Source organism: Callionymus lyra, chromosome 16, assembly GCF_982586985.1.
Source record: "Callionymus lyra chromosome 16, fCalLyr1.hap1.1, whole genome shotgun sequence".
Classification (NCBI taxonomy): Eukaryota; Metazoa; Chordata; class Actinopteri; order Syngnathiformes; family Callionymidae; genus Callionymus; species Callionymus lyra.
This window is the reverse complement of record NC_141833.1, coordinates 15586897-15607480: the sequence shown is the minus strand read 5'-3', so window position 1 is coordinate 15607480 and position 20584 is coordinate 15586897. Positions and strand designations below refer to the sequence as shown.

Sequence of the window (20584 nt, the reverse complement as noted above, 5' to 3'; positions counted from 1 at the left end):
GGACTACCTGACCTTACTAGATGTACAAATTGTTCAGAAGAACAGTGGGACTCATCTGACTTTCAGCAGCTTCTTTCTGAAGGAGGAAACGATAAAGTCCTCAAGTTCTGGATCCTGGAGTTTGATTAGAACCATGACACGGTCTGCCGAGCCCCATCTCTTTAACAAGTCTCTGAAAATGGTTTTAACAATCTTCTCGAACTTGTCAGGGCTGAGGCTCATGTTCAGGTTCTCCACCTCAGCCCAGGTCTTGTCAAAGAGCCTCTTGACAGTGACCTCTGGCTTCCTCAGTGAGCGGCTTATCTCTGTCTTGATGTGGATCTGGGACACCAGCTTCTCCACTAGGGTCTCCAGACAGACCCTGGTAAAGTCTGTTGGGTCTCCTGCTTTAGTCTCCGTAGGTGCTGCAAGGGTCGGCAAGTTTACAAGGAGTTTGGCCATCATCTCGCTGTGACCGTCCGCTTGTGTGGAGATCCACCACGTCACAAAGACAAGAATGTTTCGTACTCTCTTTGCAATACGAACGTACAAGGCTGCGCAGTGATCCCCTGCAACTGTCCCAGCAGTATCATCAGTGGAGTCGGCTTCAGTTTGAAGGTGCGTCTGCATCAAGTCACTTAGGACTCTTGCGTTTCTGAGGCTGGAAAGTTTACGGATTCGCTTAAAGATCTTTGCGTCATTCTCGGCTCCTGATCCGTCCGGTACCATGAGAGACTCCAAGTGGGCCAAGAACAAGCGGCTGCTCTCTTGGGTCAGCTGCTGACCAATGTCCAACTGGATCTGGGCTAGACAGCGACGCAGCAGAGCTTTCAGGACATATTTGCCCAGAAAAGTCTGGATCCTGTTCCTCATGTATTTTAATATCTTCTGTTTAAGTAGGTAATTTCTACACGGACACACGCAGTCAGCCAGCTGCCGAGCTTTAATAAGTACTCGGGCCAGGTCTTTGGCCACCAGCCCAAACTCGGAGTCGATGAGTGGAGGTTCCGTATCACCGTCCAAGTCCCCTAACAGAGGGTCTGTAACATTGCGTACCTCGTTGTACATGACCTCCCTCACCGTTTCAGCAACGGAACTAATGAAGTCATCAGGAGTCGGGACATTAATTTCCTCCTCGGTTGGTCCCTGGAACTCTTGAGAGTCTTTCTTTTTCCTGCTGGACCCAGTTCTTCTTCGTGGGATCGGTTCGCACATCACCTTGGATAGGCAGTCTTTGATCATCTGGCAAGAATGGCGGACCATGTCGTTGAGCCGCCCCGAGGCTTCTTTGTTTTGTTCTGGCTCCCGTGGGAGTGGGGAGAGTCCAGTCCGGACATTTTCGGTCACCTCTTGGCCCACGAGGTTCACCAGACTCCTTGTGCTGTCACTGGCGGTCTCCTCCTCCTCAACATTCAAGATCTGAGAGAAGGTCTGCGGGACCGTGCTTTCAACGGTGGCCAGGACCTGGTCCTCTGACACCTTCTCCAGGTGTTCCAATGCAGCCAAGAAGGACTTGGATATTACAGAGACGATGTTCATTAGCAGTTCCGCTAGTCGGAACTTGGTACCAAAATCTGGGCTCCCGGTCTTCAGGGACGCCCACTGCTCTTTGCTGATGTTGATGAAGAAGTGGTGGACCAGGTCATAGAGGTTCTCTACGATCCGCCTACGGAGCTCCTTCTTAGAACTTGCTCTCTCCATGCTTACTGTCACTCAAAGCTGAGAGCGGAGACACACGGCGGGGGACTTTATGACCTCCAGAGCCTTTGATTCTATTCATCAAAGGACCAAAAGTCTAGGACCTGAGACACACCCACGCAGGGACCTGCTCTGTCTGGCCAGAAGCCCTCAGTGACCTTGCAGTGGTTGAATTTAAGAACTGTGTCAGACAAATTGACGTGGACTCGGATTAGACTTAGACTGTCCAAACAAGTTAAAGCTGAAGATGTTTACTTTTCATTAACGTTTAATGATGTCTCTATACAAACTGGTGCAGAAAATAATAATCATAGTCATATTTATCACTTTAATATCAATTTTTCTAGGACCTACGAAGACAAACTAACCTTGATATCGCCTCTTATTTCCGATAAGCTTCTGCAGTCAGGGAAGTGGAAGAACACATTCGAGTAAACTTTATTATTCAAACGAGCCACAATATATCACGACGTACCTGAACGCAGCGTGTTCTGGGAGCTGGAGCGACATGTTGTTTTTCTTTCTTGTCTTAAATAATAAAATATCATGTTGTGTCTAAAGATTGTTTGATTCGCCTAAGACGCTTTAATATTTTTAAACTGCCGCTCTCTGGTCCTCCTTCGCTGCAGCAGGTGACGCAACTTCCGGTGGAGATCCTGAGCTGAAGATGAAGTTAGTTTTTTCTTTTAAATTGTTTTTAATGCATTAACACATTTATTTTGTATTATTAATTTCCATTTTCACTTATTTACTTTTTCCCTCCTTTATTGTGTGTATTTTTTAGAGTATATATTAATCCCTCATAACGTTTTTTTTAAGTTAGCTTAAGAAATGTTTAAAAAATAAACTCGTATACACAAGAATAAAATAGCAGCTTATTTAGCGTAATAAAAGTCATGGCCTAATGACGAATGTCCATTTTTTCAAGGAATTTTTCATCTTTCTTTTTGTGTGACGGCCCCTAACAACATTCACAGAATTTAATGTGGCCCCTTGAAGACTTATAATTTCCCACCCCTGCTGTAAAGTAAGAAAAAAGAGTTGTATTTACATAAAAAATATTTTCACTATTTTAAAGGCTTATATTTAAAAACGTTGCTTCCATCAAAAAATATTTTGAATTAAAAAAAAGCTTTCTTCAATACAAAAAAAACGGGTTATTTTATTGAATAATAAAGAGGCAAAGAACTACCTTCATAATCCAGATAGAAACAACCAAACGACACAGTCATCTGTCCCCAAACATAAAGATGATACTTTCTCGTGTCAGACATGCAAGATATAAGTCGAGTGCTCAAAAACTTTTTTATTAGAGAGCTCAGAGACATGGAGTCTCTGGAATATTTACACTCACGTCCAGCATTGTTTTCCACCTGTGGGACAAAACCAGAGTAACCTGGAGAAAACCCACATAAAGTGACGAAAAGGGCACAAAGTTGCCCAATCCGTGTTTTTTTGGAACCATAGTCTGCCCAGGGGTGTGAAGGGCTTCGACTGGTTTTTGGTGGTGCCGGAGTCGTGCCGGAGCTGGTGCCGGAGCTGGTGCCGGAGCTGGTGCCGGAGCTGGTGCCGGAGCTGGTGCCGGAGCTGGTGCCGGAGCTGGTGCCGGGTGTCGCCCGAAGGTGCCGACGTCAGCAGCAGAGGCCGTCGCCTTTCAGCACCAGCAGCTGAGTTTTGAACGCCAAAACGATGATCTCCTCCAGCTCTGGTTTCTGCAGCTTCATCATCACCAGGATCTTGTCGGCCGTGCCCCACCGATTGCTCAGCTCTTTGAAAACCACCTTGACGATCTTCTCGAAGCGGTCTGGTGTGACGCTGAAGGCCATGTTTTGAACCTCCGACCAGGCGGCGGCGAACAGCTTGTTGATGATCATATCCGGGCTCTTGAGAGGCCACTTGAAGTCCGCCTGGCTGTAGATGTGAGACACTAGTTTCTCCACGATGATCTGCAGGCTCACCTGGTTGAGCTCCACCTGGTCTCGGGCGGGATCCTCCACGAAGATTGGCGTGGGGAGCTCGGGCTCCTCAAGAAGCTCTTCTGAGGCGTATTCAATGTCCACTTGGACGACCGGAACATCCTCCCTGCCCAGTGACTGAGTGTTCAACAGCAGTCGTGCCAGCCTCCAACTATGACTGTCCCCTTGTGTCTTCAGCCACCACTTGACCAGCACCAAAATATTCCGGACTCGATTAGCTATTCTGACATACAGAACGTCCGGGTCCTGAGGTGCCTTGATGGACTCGGGCGTCAGCAGGGCCTGGATGTTCCTGTACATCAAGTCGCTGAGCAAGTGGATGTTCTTTAAACTGTACACATTCTTCAGCTTGTCCAGGACCATCTCTGCTCCCGGACGTTCTTCCGGGACAATCAGCGACTCCACGGTGGAGAGAAAGGTCTGGCTTTTCTCCCGTGTCAGCTCGCACTGGAACTCCAGCTGGACCTGAGCGAGACAGCGGCGAAGCAGCGCCTTAAAAATGTATTTCCCAAAGATAGTTCTAATCCGGTTCCACATGATCTTGAAGCACTTTTCCTGCCGGTCCTGGCTGGTGCACCTGCACCCGGCTTCCACCTGCTCCAGGCGCCGTGCCTCGATGAGCACTCGAGCAATGTCAATGAATACGCTTTGAAATTCCGACTGAAGCAGTCGAGGCTCCGGCCCGTTGTCCAGGTCACCGAACAGAGGCTCTGTGATCTCGCGCACTTTGGTCTGGATGATATCCTGGGCGGCCAGGGCGGTCTTCATCAGGAAGTCGTCCGTAACCGGGTTGTCCAAGTCCTGAGACGCAACTACCGAGGCCTCCATCCTTTTACTTGCTTTTTTACGTCGCCTGGAACTGGGTTTACAAAACACCATAGACAGGAAGTACTTGATCATACGGCAGGCGTTCTTGATCATAGCACTGAGGCGGCACGAGGCCTCGCTAGACCCCGGCTCTCGCGTCGGTACCGACAGACTCGACTTCACGCTGTCCGTCACTTCCTGTGCCACGAGGCTTATAAAGTTTTTCGTGCTGTCGCTTTTCATTTGTTCCTCCTCGATGTTGAAGACACGACCGAAGGTCTGCGGGACCGAACTCCTGACGGCGGCGAGGACCCGCTCCTCAGACACCCGGGTGACGTTCTCCAAGGGCGTCAGAAAGGACTTTGCGATTCCGGAGACCATGTTCATCAAGAGCTCTGCCAGTTTAAACTCTGTGTTAACGTCTGGGTTTCCGGCCATCAGGGTAGACCACTGCTCCAAGTCCATGTCCGTGAAGAAGGAGTGGACCATGTTGTACAGGTTTTCCATCATCGGGTCGCCGTTCGCCAGCGGAGCTGGATCCTCCACGGCAGCCGGATCCTCCATCGCAGCCGGATCCTCCATCGCAGCCGGATCCTCCATCGCAGCCGGATCCTCCATCGCAGCTAGATCCTCCATCGCAGCCGGATCCTCCATCGCAGCCGGATCCTCCATCTCAGCTTGATCCTCCATCGCAGCTGAAGCCTCCATCTCAGCTTCTGTCTCTGTCATGTTTGTTCTTCAAGCAAAGAGTTGAAGCCACATTTCCTTTTATTTATTCCTCCAGCTTTGATTCAGAAAATCAAAGGACGCAAAGCTTGGTGTCCCCTGAACCGGGTTCCGCTTTAAAGTCGACCTTCAGGTCTGACCCCAAGACGGCTATTTTCAACGTCAATGTTTTATTTATTTTTTCCTGAACTCTCACAAGTAAAACTATGAAATGATCTCAGTGCTATCAGAATATTGCATGCATTTTTTTTTTTTATTTAATTAATAGTTAATTTAATTTTTTAACATAGAGGTTTATGTTCTATTGCACATAATTCAAAATTTAAAAATAATAAATCGTTTTTTTATTGAGAGCCTTTTAAGATGAAGTAGCTTAATACTGTTTTTGGGGCAATATTATACCATCATTTTTGTATTGAAATTAAAGGCAAAAAAAAGAAGAATTTATTTATTTAAAAAAAATATGTATATATAAATAAATAAAAAGGATTAATTTAATTAAAAAAACAAATTCAACCTCTCAATAAAGGAAGATTAAATTCAGTTATTTAAAAAGAAAATTTCAAGCATAAAAAAGGTTTTAAAAAAATTCAAATTTAAAAACAACCACTCGATTTTCTGACGCACTGATATACTTCCACACGTTTGGCAGTAAAAAAAACTTTGCCACTCTTTAGCAAAACCTTTATTCAGGAAACACAGTTACATTCACGTCACATTTGTGCGGCGGCGACACCTGCTAAGGCACCAAAACACACGACTGCCACCTGAGCTAGCTTGCGAGTGGAAGAACCATTAGCATTTTCCAGAGCCCTTCAGCACTAGAACTCCTCCGCGGTAAGAAACCGGCTCCCTAGGCTCAATAGGTGGTTCAGGTCCAGAGGAAGTTGGACACCGAAGTCTGACCAGTCCGATGGCCCTCAGGATCACATTAGCTAGCAAGGAAGCACACATCCGTCCCGGAAACCCAAAGGGGGCTCAAGAGCACATGATCACACAGATGTGACCCGGATCACGACCTCCCCCGAATCACCCTCCTGACCCTGGTGGTTCAGAGTCCTGGATCCCGAAAAGAAAGGATTCAAACAGAGACAGGACCAGGTTGGCGCGTCCAGCCGAGTGGAGTCCGGCGGACCCGAGGGTCCCGGTGTCGTGAGGGGTAACCAGAGAGTCCGAGGAGTCTGAGTCTCCTTCAGGTCTCGAGTCCTGTCATAGCTCTGCACGTCCCAGTGCAGGTTGACGGCTCGCCATCGCAGGAAGACGCTGCACACCGCCGCCCCCTCGTGGATGATCAGACCTGACGCACAACAAAAGTTAAGTCCAGGTCCAGACAACTGTACCAAGAGTTCATGGAGGTAGACTGACCCACACAGACCAGGTCCATGACTCCATACATGGCGTAGCAGATCTGGAAAAGAAGATCCCGGCGTTGCCAGACCGCGTTGGGACTCAGGGCGGACCACAAGAGCCAGGAGATACTGGCCACCAGGAAGAGGGAGCCCAGGAAGACCGCCACCATCTGGACCTTCTCCACCAGGGTGACGGTGATGGACTGCCACTGAGGACCAGAACAGAAGAACGACAGAGATGATCACGTGACGGAGGACCTGCGGACTCACCTGCCACGGTCTCTTCATGGTGACGGGGACCACGTGGAAGCGGTAACAGCAGAGCTCGCAGGACCAGCAGCCGCGCTCGCTGATCCACTTCAGCAGGCAGTGGTGGTGCGTGTACCGGACCGAGCCGTCGCAGCGACAAGGGTTGAACATCTCGCCCTGCAGGGACACAGAACCACTGTGACCCGGGACCCCTAGATGGTAGACATCTGTATCGACTCGCAGACCTGGCCACTGTGCAGGCCCCGGGGCCACACGTGGCCCTCATGAGGTCAAAGATCATGTAAAATCTAACAGTTTTGTAATTGTCTCACTCATTGCTTTTCTATGAATATGACTATAGGGTTTTGTTTAGGACTTCTGTCAATTTTGTCAGCATTTTTTGGCCCTCAAAGACTTGAAAATATTTAAATAAATAGAAAAAAGAATAATATAAATTACAATAAAATATGATTTTAGTATATTTACATAAATGTATAACTTTATTTAATAAATTAGTCAGGACCATGATCATGTGACCGCAGAACTTTGTTCATGGCTTAAATATATCAATTAAAACATTGACTGAGTCCGAAATAAGAAAAAACTTGTTTAAGCTTCAATAAAAAATAAAAAAAACAACTTAACGTGTTTCACTTCAATTAAAAAATAAAAACAAACCTCAAAACATTTTCAATTTATATAAAAACCCACTAAAAGATTCACATTTTTTCAGTGTCAAAGCAATTTTTACTTATTACTTATTATTATTATTATACATTATTATTGAATTATTAAGACACAACGTAATATGACCCAAACAAAAAAGGCCAAAACTTTGTGAAATTATTATTTTTTTAAATTCACAAACAGTTTTTGAATTAAAATATATTTTGGATTGAATGATGAAGAAATAAATCTACCTTCAGCAGATTTGTGTAATTTTCTACAGAAGAAGGTTTTTGAAAAGCGACACTGACTGGTTTTATTGAGTTGTTTTGTTTTTGTGAAGTCACGTGACACGCTCTTAGCTCCTTGGCAGATGTTTGGACGCTCCATAGCTATGACGTCACCAGCAGAGGGCGTGTCCCTCCAGGTGTCTCACCTGCTCGGCGCCCTGGAAGCATATCCGGCAGCTGGGAGTGGGGGGGCTGCAGGTCTCGCTGCTGCCGTTGGACCGACACGATTCCTGGCTCGGCTCCGGGTCCACGGTGGCCCCCGCCGAGGCTCCGGCCTCCTCGCAGGTGGTGGTGCACGGACTCGTGTCCTCCTGGACCCCACAGGCTCGCTCCTCGGCGCTCATGTTTGGATGACAGCCGCGCGACAGACTCACAGCCTGCAGGATCTGCGCGTCAGAACCGGAACCAGCCCGCAGCTTCGGGCCGTCGAGGCTGTTGCCGCCTCTCTCCCTCCATCCAGACTCTCCCCGCAGCCTCCGTCCATCTTCCTGCTCCGGACGACTCCTCTCACGCGACGACACCCTCTGACGTCATTTCCGCATGGAAGGCGAACGACAACATAAACGTCAAATGCTTCACATTCTTGGGAAGTGGTTCAACCAGACGAATAACCATTAAATCTTCCCTTTTTTTAAATCTTCCACGTTATTTCTCCACTCTCTAAAATTAATGGCGAGAAAAATCATTAGTTCATTTAATTATTGTTCAATGATGGAAGTTAAAAACTTCAAAACCAAAGAGCTCGCAGTATTTTTAATGTTCTTTTATTTTGAATCTTTTGGCTTCGAGTATTTGTCTGAATACAAGTGGCTTTGATTTGCACACGAGTTTCAAGAGTATGTGGAACTTGAGAGAAAAATAAAGAATGTGAAGCCTCGGGCTGCAGAAGTTTTGCCGCCAAGACGAATACACAAACTGAGCCTGTGCTTCACTTTTTGTTTTCGATTTAAAGTCCTGAAAATAAAACCCAAATGTGGATCGTAACGCTGCTTTTTTTTGATTTTCTGGAACTCCTTTTGTGTCATCAGTTGTATCTTGCCCTTTAAAGTATATACTTTATTGAGTATTGTTTAGATTGTTTAAGCGCTTTGTGACCCTGGTCTGGAAAAGCGCTATATAAATAAAAATTACTTACTTTAATGGGTAGCAGTCTGTTCCTGGACGACAAAAGTACTTTAATCATGAAATGTATTGTACACATGATGTTAAGACACTGCAAATGCGTTTGTGTAAAATATATTGAATTCATTAATCACAAGGACAGATGAGTTGAGAACCACATGATGTCATCAATAATCTTGGTTGAGGTTCCGAGTCTCCATCTGCTGCCTCTCGCTCCGAGGGTGGTCATAATGTTACCGGTCAATTCTGTCGCCGACCCTCTTGTCATTACAGTTTTGTTAACTTTCATTATTTTTATGAAACAGAAATTTAAAACAAACTGCGGGAGGTGCTGTCCGTCAACACGATCACTAAGACCCGCCCATTTCAAACGTGTCAATCAAGTCATCTCCAGACCAGCAGAAGGATGAGCGAGGTGTTGGCGCCCCTGCAGGTAGGCAGGCGGTACAGCGGGTGACGAAAGGAATCACGAATCTGGATCAGAACATGACTTGGGCCCGGAAGTGCTTCTGCCGAACGGTGTTGTGGTTCATGCCGGTCTTCAGAAGCCACTTGGACTTCATCATCTGCACGTACTGCATGTCTCGCTCCAGTCGACCCCCCCTGCATATGCCTGGAAAGGAGGAGGTCAGCGATGGCCAAGAGGACGAGGGGGAGGCGTGGCCTGTTGCCGCACTCACCTGCTTCACCGCTCCAGCCCAGAGCTCGGTACTGGCGCAGCACTCGGCCCACGGCGCCTCTGTGGGAAGGAACTAGCGCCCTCTCCAGAGCGAAACGCTGCTTGTAGTAGCGCAGGAGTGAGCGGTGGCCGACCTTTGCCCCTGTAACAAACAACGCGGGCGGTCATGGTAAAGGACTGTGACTTGCAGAAGTGTGAGAAAATATCTATACGCCGATTTTATTTTTACAATACTGTATCAATATTCAACAACACTTTGATTCGATGACTGAGGACGAGAGGATACAGTGTCTCCAGTAGGTTTGAAAGCTGATGTTTGGACATATTTTGGTTTCAAAACAAATGAAAGCAGTTACGACTTCATCAAGAGTCATGTGGTCTGTAGATTCTGCAACACCAGAGTCAAGTACTCGACAATACTACACATATATACTTGTTACTACAGTATCACGATATATCGTTGCCCCTGCATCTTGATGCGTCACTTCCTGCTCACCTGAAGGTAAGGTCAGCTCCAGAGTGTCGTCGTCGTAGTCCAGGCTCGGGTGCTCAGGCGGCGCGTCGCTGTCGTCCTTTCTGTCCGGGTAGCTGCTCCTGAACACGCAAGACACTCGTGTCAGACGCCGATCTTTGACCCCTCAACGCCCTGAAACTCACCTGAAGTCGTAGAAATCTGCAAACTCCAGTGCTGCGTCTCCATCCGTGAACAGTCTGCAGTGGCTCTTGTCCGTCATGTGACTCTGCACCGCCTCGGCGGAGTAGAAGCTGCGACCTTTCTCGTTGCACCACAGACACACGTTACCTGCGCCGACCTTCTCACCTATGGAGACTAAAGTTAGTTTCTAGGATCCTTTATAAGAGGGGAGGATAGGGGGGCGGGGGGACTCACCCAGGTATCGCACAAGTCCTCGCAGGTCCACCAGGAACTCCAGGTCTGGAATGAAGAAGCTGTGGATGCTCGTCATGTGGCTCACGTTCTTCACCAGAGACCTGGAGTGATGGCTGCAGAACAGACAGTCTGTGATGGGGATGGACCCGGGCAGAGGGGCGGGGCTGGACTCCGTCGTGGCTGCACCCTCCTCCTCCTCATTCATCTCCTCTTCATCCTCGTCATCTTCTTCATCCTCTTCCTCGTCTCCGTCAACATCCTCCCATTCTGGAACAAACGTGCCACTTTCCATCATTGCATTGAAAACATAAGCTGAAACATTATAACCACCTAGTATAGAAGTTTATCAGTGACATCAGGATATTGAGTGGTTGAATTAAACATTTTAAATGTTAAAACCTTGAATCATCATTTAAATGTTTTCATTTTATATAAGCGTTTAATTTTTTTTTAATTAAAAGATTTGTATTTTGAAAGGTCGAATTACATTTGTTTTTAATTTAATTCATCCATAATTATCCATAATGTCAATGGGTTAATTTTTAAAAATTTAAAATTCAAATTCCAGTCATTTAAAAAATACATTTTCAAAATCTAATGTTTTCTTATTATTCACCCTTTCAATTCAATACAATAATGTTGACATACTAGTCCCACCAGAGAATACCAAAAGTACTGAGCTACTTGATCAAACTTTCAGCAAATCATTCGACACGCATAATTCAACCTTTTAATATAAAAATAATTTAAATTAAAAATGTTTTAATAAAACAAAATTAGTAAAAATGTATTTAATTAATCAAAATCAAAACAATATTGATATATTAAATACTTAAAACAAACAAAACACTGAAATGATAAGAGAAACGTTTGACTACTCCAGAGCAGGAGGATCTGCTGATAATATTATGGTCCTCAAACACACCCACCTTCTTCCTCCTCCTCCTCCTCCCCGTCGTCTCCTACAACCTTCCTCCTCTTGGCTTGCTCCTCCAGCCACATCAGTCTCGGGGGTATCTCCGACTTCTCGGTTCTGGTCCTGGTCGGGCCGGGCCTCTCCGGCTCCTTCAGCGCCTGCTGCAGAGCCTCGTTCCGGGCGTCCCTGTCGGCCTTCTCGTCGCCGAGTCCTTTCTCCAGGTTCTTCTGGTTGATCATCTCCACCTTCTTCTGCGCGGCCTCCAGCGCCAGCTTCTCGGCCTGCAGGTGTTTGTGCGACTGCAGGTGGTTCTGGAACGCGTTGCTACTGGAGAACTTTTTTTTGCAGACGTTGCACGCTTGGCTGGAGCTGGCGGCGCTGAGCTCGGTGGCGGCGCGCTGAGACAGCACGCGCTCCTGGAAGTTCTCGGCAGTGACCGGAGGCATCTCCGCAACTTTGCGCTTGAGGTTGTAGCGGTGCCAGTCCGTCTTGTAGTGGGCCCGCTGGACCTCCCCGTCCGAGAACGCCACACGGCAGCTGATACACGTGTAGGACGCCATGGACCTGAAGGACAGAATAAAATGTCATGTAACTGGTGGAAGAAAGAATGAAAAAAAAAAAACTCTCTGACGTGACGTTTCCCAGCTAGAGTGGAGAAGTAACTTTGTTATGTACTGACTCAGTTAGTGCGTCAGAACTTGAGATAAATAACTAACATCAGCCACTCATATATCCTTGTGTAACGTTAATGTAACTTATAGTGGCTACTTGTGACGTTCTGGTGCCGCGATACATTTCAAGAAACATATATTCACTAGAAACACGTGGTGCGATCAGCTGTTGTCGTCACTACGTTTACATGACGCTCAACAAGAAAACGACACGATTCAAGGAGGTAGAAAGTAACTTACGTGTTTGTAGGAACGTGGACGAATGTGAAGAACTTTTGTGTTTTGCTGTCGGAGATGTTTCGAAACGTGTTTTCTCACAGCAGCACTTCCTGTATCGTCTTCTTCGGTACTCGTCCTGGGTGTTCGACAGCGCAGCGCCGCCACCTGCTGGTGGAGGAGCAAGCTGCCACAACAGTTCTTGTTCGTTTTGTTGTTTTGTATACGATAAACTTTAGTAGAGTATGTAGTAAATGTTTCTGACAGCTAAATCATATTTTGTATGTATTATTGTTTTAACTACCTGTTTTGCTTGCACTACCTGTGCATTAACTTTGTTTTTTGTTTATATTCTGTTTATTAGTTGATGTGGTTATCTATTATTATTTATTATTTAATGTCTTAATTAATGTCTGTTTAAGTCTTTAATTGTTAAGAGTTTAATTTTTTAAAGTGTTTAATGTCTGTTGTTAAGTCCTTTGAAACCGTATTCATGTTTTTCATGTGTTGCATCGTGGGTCAGAGAGGATCACAATTTAATTTTTGCTGTATGTCTTAATACATGCATATTTTACAATAAAAAGAACTTGAACTTGAACTTGAACTAGGGTTGTGTATTAGCAAGAATCTGGCGATATATTGCTATATATTGTGATACTGTAGTAACAAGTATATATGTGTAGTATTGTCGAGTACTTGACTCTGGTGTTGCAGAATTTACAGAAAACATGACTCTTGATGAAGTCGTAACTGCTTTCATTTGTTTTGAAACCAAAATATGTCCAAACACCAGCTTTAAAAGCTGCTGATGTGACCGTATCCTCTCGTCCACAGTCATCGAATCAAAGTGTTGTTGAATATTTAACTGTAGAGGACGTAATGACTGCTGCCATCTAGCGGGCGGAAGTTTAATTACAACTCGAAAAATGTACAAATGCTGCTGATTATTTACATGTAAATAGAAAATATAAATGTATTTTATGTTATCCACACTTTTGAACCATAGAAAAACTATATTTAAAATAAAACATGATTTGAAAGCAAAAATAAATTATAATTTAAAAAATGTATAAAGTGAGAATGAATATCATTAATATCATTGATACATCAATACAGTATAATGAAGGGGAAATAGCAGTTAATCGGTTTATCAATATTTTTTAACACAAAAAAAATGACAGAGAGAGAGAGCGAGAGAGAGAGAGAGAGAGAGAGAGAGAGAGAGAGAGAGAGAGAGAGAGAGAGAGAGAGCACAGTGAACCTTCTCGTGGATCTGTCAACATCGATCAAACAGTTGCACATTCCAATCGTGCTTTTACTCTGAAGGTTGGACTCTGGTGGTCACTACCGGTGGGCGAGTCCGTCAGCAGCGGACAGTTGATATTCGAAGTGTTTTTTGTTTTCTGTTTCAAGACGTCGCAGCATCAAAGGTCAGAAAATATTTGTATTCTTACTAGAGAGATTATGGTGGTTCAAATAGCGAACATTTTTACAGAACTCAGTCAACTTTATAATCAGTTAAGAATTTCCGGTGTCAGTCTGTCTGGAAGTAGTTTCATCTGATAATAATTATACGTGAGCGCATCGATGTAACTTCAAGGATATTCTGTGTCGGAGTGAAGCGCGCACGGATGTGGTTTAGTTTTCTCGGTTCCGATGAAGTAAAAAACCGAAAAATCTTGAACTTGAAAAACAACAATACAGCTCGATCCGTGACGTCACTCAGATCAGCTGGTCCGCTTCCGGCTTCCGCGACGCGGTTTTCTCCAACATCACCAGCCGTGAGGCATGATGGGAGATATGTGAACGGGGGTCGCGGTTTCTATGACAACCGATGTGAGGGTCTCCTCCGTTTCATCTTTGCCCTGTTTGATCTGTTCCTGTTTGAAGTTGTTCAATAGTCCAGTTCACTGAAGATTCATCATCTTCATCATCATCATCATCATCATCATCATCATCATCATCATCTTCATCATCATCATCATCATCATCATCATCATCTTCATTTTCATCATTATCTTCATCATCATCATTATCTTCATCTTGATTATCTCAATCATCATCCTCATCTTCATCATCACCATTATCATCGTCATCTTTATCATCACCATTATCTTCATCATCCTCATCCTCATCTTCATCATCACCATTATCTTCATCATCGTCATCTTTATCATTACCAAAACCTCATCATCATCATCATCATCATCATCATCATCATCATCTTCATTATCATCATCTTCATTATCATTATCTTAATCATCATCATCATCATCTTCATCTTGATTATTTTAATCATCATCATCATCGTCATCGTCATCGTCATCGTCATCGTCATCATCATCATCATCATCAACATCATCATTATCATCATCATCTTGATTATCTTAATCATCCTCATAATCTCATCTTCATTTTCATCATTATCTTCATCATCGTCATCTTTATCATTACCAAAATCCCAACTTTATCCTTATAATCATCATCATCATCTTCATCATCTTGATTATCTTAATCTTAATCATCATCATAATCTCATCTTTATTTTCATCATTATCTTCATAATCATCATCATCATCATCACCTTCATCATCATCATCATCATCATCTTCATCACCTGGTTGTAACAGAAGTTTATTGTGTTCTACAGTGAGAATGGACCTGTTCTTCTCTGGAGCCACAACAAGTAGGTTCACACAAACCGACTCTCACCGACTCACACTCACACTCTGACTCACTCGTCTGCAGGTTCACCTGTGAAGCGGCGCCGGACCAGACACACCTGTCGCAGGTGAGTTGACCACATGACCATGTTGTCGTTGCCGTCCGTTTGAGCATCCGTGTCGCCCTCAGTCTGGACGAGTCCTTGTTGTCTTCGGACTCGTCCTACGTCTGTTACCGTGGCGATGACGGGGAAAGCTGCTGCTACCGGCGCTCGCCACGCCTCCTGACCAACGGCTACTACGACGTCACCGACGACAGCTTCCTGTGGGACGACCATGGAAACGTGTCTCTGACTGAGTGCAAGAGCAGCGTGTCCTACAAAGAGAACCTGGTCAGGTAAGGTTGACCGAAGTAGTCTGTATCCTCTTGTCCTCAGTCATCACCGGGATTTTGTTGTTCCCATAGAAGCAGAGAACGTAGTTACTGCTGCCATCTTCAGGTTTATTTGCAACACAAAAATTAACAAACGCTGTGAATAATTACATGTTGTTTTTTAATGAATCAAAAAATATATATATGTATATTATTTTGTTCACACTTTATTGAAAAATAAATCACGGAAAAAAATATGATGAAATAAATATGATAATAAAGCAAAACATTAAATCATAACTATGTAGTGCTGTTCAATATCAATACAGTAGAATGAAAAAAAACCCTGCCATATACCACATACATTTCTAAAGGCAGATTATATAAAATTATTTTGGATTTTTCCACATTTTTCCTTTATTCCTTTATTTTATTAAACATTCAACTTGAAGCTCGTACGTTGTTAGTTTACGTTCTATTATTTTGAAAAGCTCCATTCAGGAAGTGCTTTTGTTAGCTCATTACGAAAATACCCTTAAATTCCCAAACTAAAATATTTTACTGGCATATCTAGGTTTATTTTTTGTTGATATTTTTTCTCCTTAACCGGCCTCTCACAGCAGCCACACCACATAATGTGACCTCTGAACTTAACTGTCTTCACCCCAGAGTCTTCAGGCGGCGCCGGCGTCACCGCGGGGCTCTCGCTGATCTGCTGGGCGACGTGAGCGACACCTGCCACTCCTGGCTGGACCAGAGCGTCTTCAGGGGCGTCTTCGGGTCCAGACCGGACCGGGAAGAGATCCCGGACCGGGAAGTGGTCCCGGACCAGCGACCGGATGGCTACACTTCACTTGATGAGTCCGCCTGGAGCTTCACTTACGGTGAGTGCGTCAAGTTCCTGAGTCGGAGTGTGGAGGAGTCATGTGATCGACCGTCCCTTAGACGCCAGCGAGACTCCGCACCCATCGGACAAACCAGCACCGCCCGGCCCGATGGTCCAGGAGGACGTCTCCTCAGACCAGAGGTCCGGCCTCGCCGAAGTCCCGCCTCCGTCCACCATCTACCCCACTATGTGCCACCGGCCGCGCCGCTCAGGGTCAACGACGAAGACTCTCCTGCTTCTCTTCCTCCTCGTCTTCATCGCCATGACAACGATCTTCATGTAAACCTACAAACAAAATTAACTTTATCGAGAAGAAATTAACTTTTGTTTCTCTGCAGCTCCCAGGTGGCAGCGGTTGCCGTGGCTACCACCGCCGCCATCATCACCGCCGCCAGCCTTTGTGAGTCACTTTCTCCTTCATCATCCCTTCCTCTATTTTCCCCCTTCATCATCCCACCTTTATACTCCTCCTTCATCAATCATTCGCCTTCATTGATCTTCGTCTTTGCTGACTTGTGTGTTCAGGGAGGCGTGTCAGCTGCGAGTGGCGGCGAGCAAAGACGGAGGTGAGTCACTTTTTTAAAAAATGTCTGTGACCTTGTTGACTTGAGCCTTGTGACCCTGCAGGACATCACATCGAGAAACGAGTGAGTCGAGGAAGAGGACGAAGATGAGAGGAAGAGGAGGAGAGAAAACTTTTTTCTGCCCCGACATGACCATCAAGTGCTTTCTGGTCAAGGTTCTCCTGAGACCGACCCGCCTGGTCACCCTTCAACTAGACTTGAGACACTCACTAGGTACTAGTCGCTTGTTTTGTAACTAGTTTGACTCCACGGCAACCAGGTTGCGTTGTGACTCGAGGGTCTCGCACAAAGACCTGGTCAACATAAGCTAGATCCTGGTGATGTGTCGTTGTTAAAGTACGATGACATTTTGTGACGCGTGAATAGATTAAGACAATTTTTAATTGTTTTCATAAGTTTTATATAAGATTTTTATACACAAACCTCACCAGGACATAAAGGCCTGGAGTCCTCATGAGGACAAACGTCACAATAATGTTCTTGAGAATTTTAGAGGGAGATTTTCTTCTTTATTATTCAATTTAAAAAAAGTTGCTTTAACCAAAATATATATATGATATATAAGATTTATATATCTATATTTTCCATAAAATAATGCATGCTTGAAACAGTTTTCTTTGATTGAATAAATCTTTTTTGTTTTTGGGACATATCGCGGGTTCAATCCCAAAATTGTTATGTTTTCTGTAACACTTTTTGTAGTTTTTTTGGAAGGAACAAAAAAGTTTTGTTTCATTCAAGTGAAAATATATATTTTTTGATTGGGTAGGAAAGAAACAAATCTAACTACAGAATGTAATAAAAGCTTTGTGTCACTTAAATATAAAAATCAAAAAGGCAGGAATTGTTTTGAGGTCGAAGACTTTTATTGTGAAAAGAAATTGTAATAATAAAAATGTAAATCACATAAAAAGTCATTCGCTTCTGGTTAGTCTGGTGTATGTTCTGAGACATCCTCGAGCCAGAGTACAGATGCGGTCCTCGTGTTCTCGGGCGGCGTTACTATGACGACGGCCGGTGGGCGGTGGCCAGGTGTCGACAGAGATGGTTGCCGGAGATGAAGGTCTTGCCGCAGATGGAACAGGTGAACTGGCTACAGTCTGTGTGGACGCTCATGTGGACCTTCAGCGACCCCGACTGGGCGAAGCGTTTCCCGCAGTGCGAGCAGCTGTAGCGCTTCTCTCCGGTGTGCACGCTCTGATGCCGCTTCAGGTTGCTGGAGTCGGAGAAGCGTTTGCCGCAGAGCGGGCAGACGAACGGCTTCTCGCCCGTGTGCACGCGCAGGTGCGTCTTCAGGTTCTTCAGGCACGCCAGGGTTTTCCCGCAGAAGTTGCACCTGTACAACTTCTTTTGTCCGCCGTCATCTTCACACCTGCTCCAGGTCGTCTCAACCTCCGGGGATCTGTACTCGGGCATGGGCGCCTCCTGCTGGCTGCCCGTGAAGACGGCAGGTCGGTGAGACGCCGTCACGTCGGCGGCGTCTCTGAGTGCGGCGAGACAGCCCGGAGAATCCTGGTCCTCTGAAGCCCCGTCTAAATCAACCACTTCCTGTTTAACCTGCAGCGGTGCTTCCACCTTCTCGTCTGAGAGAGAAGCAAAAAAAGAACATCACCAAAAACCCTTTTCATTAACCAGTGTCGACTCACCTGGCGGCGTCCAGGACTCGACGTCACTCTCCGTCTTGATCACCTTCGCAGGTGCTGCCGTGACCAAACCTGATGGCGTCACGCGTTCAGGAGTTTGATCCGGAACCATCGACACCGGACCACAGGCTGGCAGGCTGATTCGACAAGTCAGCGCCTCCTGAGGCCAAAATCGGACAGGAGGCGTCTTACCTGGAGACACAAGAAACACTTTAATGTCAAAACGGGGGAAAAGAAAGATCCAAAGTGAACCTGCAGAAAGAGTGTAAGAAGAATACCTTTACATGGTTAAGTGTTAAGCGTTTGTGTCTTCTCGCCTGGACTACTGCAACAGTTTGTTTTCATGTCTTAACAAGAAGGATCTGTCTCACCTGCAGTTGATTCAGAACTCTGCAGCGAGAATTCTGACCCGCTCTAGTAGAAGAACTCGTATTTCTCCGATCCTTAAAACTCTTCACTGGCTGCCAGTTTCTTTCAGGATCAACTTTAAAATTCTGGTTCTTACTTTCAGATCTATTCATGGTCAGGCTCCTCCTTACATCACTGATCTGATCCAGCCTTACACCCCAGCTCGGGCTCTGAGGTCTGTGGATCAGAATCTACTGATGGTTCCACGCACACGGTTCAGGACCAGAGGAGAGAAATCCTTCCAGGCTGTTGCTCCTAAGCTTTGGAACGATCTTCCTCTCTCTTTGCGCTTGATGGAGTCTACTGACTCCTTTAAGAAACATCTTAAGACGTTTTTATTTGTTCAGGCTTTTCCTTGATTTTCTGGAACTCCTGTTGTGTTATCAGTTTTGTCTTGACCTTTAAAGTATATAATTTATTGAATATTGTTTTGATTGTTTAAGCGCTTTGTGATCCTGGTCTGGAAAAGCGCTATATAAATAAAAATGACTTACTTAATAAAATCTTGTAATAATAATAATCCTCTGAGCACTGTCATCAGTGAGCAGAGAAGCAGAATGAGTGCATAAATGCTCCTACCCAGGTGCAAAACAAATAGACTCGGGGACTCATTCATCCCTCGGGCTATTAAATTGTACAATTCTGAGTTCGGGGCAGGAGTGGAGTGAGAGTATCTGGATGTTCTGTTCTATGTTAGTCTTTGTATCTTTTGTCTTTGTTGTTTTTCTTTGACCTATGTTCTTTGTCTTTATCTTTAGACTTAGATTGTGTCATCTTGTTCTTCCTCTTTATGTTCTTCTTATTTTATTTTTTATGTATTATTTTTTATTGTTTATGAAAAATTGCTGGCTATTGGTAAAAAACAATTTCCCGAAGGAGACCTCCTGAGGGATCAATAAAGTTTTACCTTACCCTTACCTTACCTTAACAACAAGCAATAAGAATCAATAACGTTCTACACTATCTTTTCAACGGTTCTTCTAACATCACAGAAGGGAAACAGCCTGTAACAGAAGTTCATCTTGTCCATTAGTGGATCCGCACCCATGACTGCTGAACATCTGTCATGAGCGGAAATTGTAAATAAGTTGTTGAGGCAACAGACGGTCAAAGTCAAAACAATAATTGACAAAATATTGAAAGGACTTGAATCTAAACGTGACTGTCTTGAATAAATCTACTTTTCTCCTGTGAACATATTTTCTTTTAGAGATTATTGATAAATTAACACGATGGGCTGTGATAGCGGTCTTACTCTTAAAGTCGCATGTTGTTGACGTCACAGTTCATCACCACCATAGGCTGTCATGTCAGCGCAACGTTATATTTCTACCACAATAATGTCGGGGCGAGACGACTGACCTCTCGTCGCCGTCTGCCTCCGCCCGTCGGTACCGGGCCGTGGGCCGGTCAGCTGGACCCTGGTGCTGGCCCTCAGGGCGGTGGTCCGCAGCTTCCGCCGCAGAAGCTCGTTCTCTTTGCGGCTGCGCGACAGCTCGAGCCGCAGCAGCGAGTAGGTTCCGTCCAGCAGCGCGCAGATCTCCGCCACCGCCGACTGGGTCAGAACCTCCATAATGGACGCGAGCTGCGGTCGGAGAGAGTCCAAGGGAGACATGGTTGTGGTGCTGGAGTCAAACCGGATGTAAACAAGGGGCGAGCGGAAGTCCCTCCGATATGACGTCACGAACTTTGGTTCCGCCTCGTGAACCGGCCTTGGTGACGTCAGAATAAAATATTTGACATCATTTACCAGACCACGTATAAACCATGACCCGGTTCTAGTCCAACATCCAA

At 45.3% G+C, this 20584-nt stretch overlaps 5 protein-coding genes across 5 annotated transcripts; 1 reads left to right on the top strand and 4 right to left on the bottom strand.

The window, feature by feature from the left end:
- Positions 1-32: 32 nt before the first annotated feature.
- Positions 33-1680, bottom strand: LOC148063918 (uncharacterized). Its single transcript, XM_087811554.1, has one exon. It carries the CDS (start codon positions 1678-1680, stop codon positions 52-54), a length of 1629 nt encoding a protein of 542 aa, XP_087667680.1. The 3' UTR covers positions 33-51.
- A 4183-nt stretch (positions 1681-5863) lies between these two features.
- marchf11 (membrane-associated ring finger (C3HC4) 11) lies at positions 5864-8318 on the bottom strand. The gene is made up of 4 exons (XM_087811561.1): positions 7887-8318; positions 6806-6961; positions 6552-6744; positions 5864-6483 (listed from the first exon to the last, which is right to left on the bottom strand). Exons 1-4 carry the CDS (start codon positions 8082-8084, stop codon positions 6179-6181), a joined length of 852 nt encoding a protein of 283 aa, XP_087667687.1. The 5' UTR covers positions 8085-8318; the 3' UTR covers positions 5864-6178.
- A 576-nt stretch (positions 8319-8894) lies between these two features.
- On the bottom strand, positions 8895-12398 carry znf622 (zinc finger protein 622). The gene is made up of 7 exons (XM_087811558.1): positions 12258-12398; positions 11360-11910; positions 10431-10697; positions 10199-10361; positions 10038-10135; positions 9543-9683; positions 8895-9475 (listed from the first exon to the last, which is right to left on the bottom strand). The coding sequence occupies exons 2-7, from the start codon at positions 11904-11906 to the stop codon at positions 9342-9344; spliced, it is 1350 nt and encodes a 449-aa protein (XP_087667684.1). The 5' UTR covers positions 11907-11910; positions 12258-12398; the 3' UTR covers positions 8895-9341.
- Positions 12399-13405: 1007 nt separating this feature from the next.
- On the top strand, positions 13406-17387 carry tmem71 (transmembrane protein 71). Its single transcript, XM_087811562.1, has 9 exons — positions 13406-13663; positions 14884-14919; positions 14982-15024; positions 15087-15293; positions 15939-16153; positions 16215-16434; positions 16494-16555; positions 16681-16721; positions 16783-17387. Exons 2-9 carry the CDS (start codon positions 14889-14891, stop codon positions 16804-16806), a joined length of 843 nt encoding a protein of 280 aa, XP_087667688.1. The 5' UTR covers positions 13406-13663; positions 14884-14888; the 3' UTR covers positions 16807-17387.
- Positions 17388-17583: 196 nt separating this feature from the next.
- On the bottom strand, positions 17584-20457 carry LOC148063914 (uncharacterized). The gene is made up of 3 exons (XM_087811559.1): positions 20153-20457; positions 18386-18574; positions 17584-18322 (listed from the first exon to the last, which is right to left on the bottom strand). The coding sequence occupies exons 1-3, from the start codon at positions 20403-20405 to the stop codon at positions 17742-17744; spliced, it is 1023 nt and encodes a 340-aa protein (XP_087667685.1). The 5' UTR covers positions 20406-20457; the 3' UTR covers positions 17584-17741.
- Between the last annotated feature and the right edge of the window lie 127 nt (positions 20458-20584).

What these genes read in the sequence shown, in the direction of transcription:
- LOC148063918 (XM_087811554.1), bottom strand. Translation starts at nt 1,680, where the DNA reads ATGGAGAGAGCAAGTTCTAAGAAGGAGCTCCGTAGGCGGATCGTAGAG.
- marchf11 (XM_087811561.1), bottom strand. Translation starts at nt 8,084, where the DNA reads ATGAGCGCCGAGGAGCGAGCCTGTGGGGTCCAGGAGGACACGAGTCCG. An exon ending in GCTTCCAGGGCGCCGAGCAG is followed by an intron (nt 6,962 to 7,886) that starts GTGAGACACCTG and finishes GTGTCCCTGCAG; the next exon opens with GGCGAGATGTTCAACCCTTG. An exon ending in CATGGACCTGGTCTGTGTGG is followed by an intron (nt 6,484 to 6,551) that starts GTCAGTCTACCT and finishes GTTGTGCGTCAG; the next exon opens with GTCTGATCATCCACGAGGGG.
- znf622 (XM_087811558.1), bottom strand. Translation starts at nt 11,906, where the DNA reads ATGGCGTCCTACACGTGTATCAGCTGCCGTGTGGCGTTCTCGGACGGG. An exon ending in GGAGCTGACCTTACCTTCAG is followed by an intron (nt 9,684 to 10,037) that starts GTGAGCAGGAAG and finishes TGTTTGTTACAG; the next exon opens with GGGCAAAGGTCGGCCACCGC. An exon ending in GGGCTGGAGCGGTGAAGCAG is followed by an intron (nt 9,476 to 9,542) that starts GTGAGTGCGGCA and finishes CCTCCTTTCCAG; the next exon opens with GCATATGCAGGGGGGGTCGA.
- tmem71 (XM_087811562.1), top strand. Translation starts at nt 14,889, where the DNA reads ATGGACCTGTTCTTCTCTGGAGCCACAACAA. An exon ending in CGCCTGGAGCTTCACTTACG is followed by an intron (nt 16,154 to 16,214) that starts GTGAGTGCGTCA and finishes ACCGTCCCTTAG; the next exon opens with ACGCCAGCGAGACTCCGCAC. An exon ending in CATCACCGCCGCCAGCCTTT is followed by an intron (nt 16,556 to 16,680) that starts GTGAGTCACTTT and finishes TTGTGTGTTCAG; the next exon opens with GGAGGCGTGTCAGCTGCGAG.
- LOC148063914 (XM_087811559.1), bottom strand. Translation starts at nt 20,405, where the DNA reads ATGTCTCCCTTGGACTCTCTCCGACCGCAGCTCGCGTCCATTATGGAG. An exon ending in GAGGCAGACGGCGACGAGAG is followed by an intron (nt 18,575 to 20,152) that starts GTCAGTCGTCTC and finishes TTGTGTCTCCAG; the next exon opens with GTAAGACGCCTCCTGTCCGA. An exon ending in CGAGTCCTGGACGCCGCCAG is followed by an intron (nt 18,323 to 18,385) that starts GTGAGTCGACAC and finishes CTTCTCTCTCAG; the next exon opens with ACGAGAAGGTGGAAGCACCG.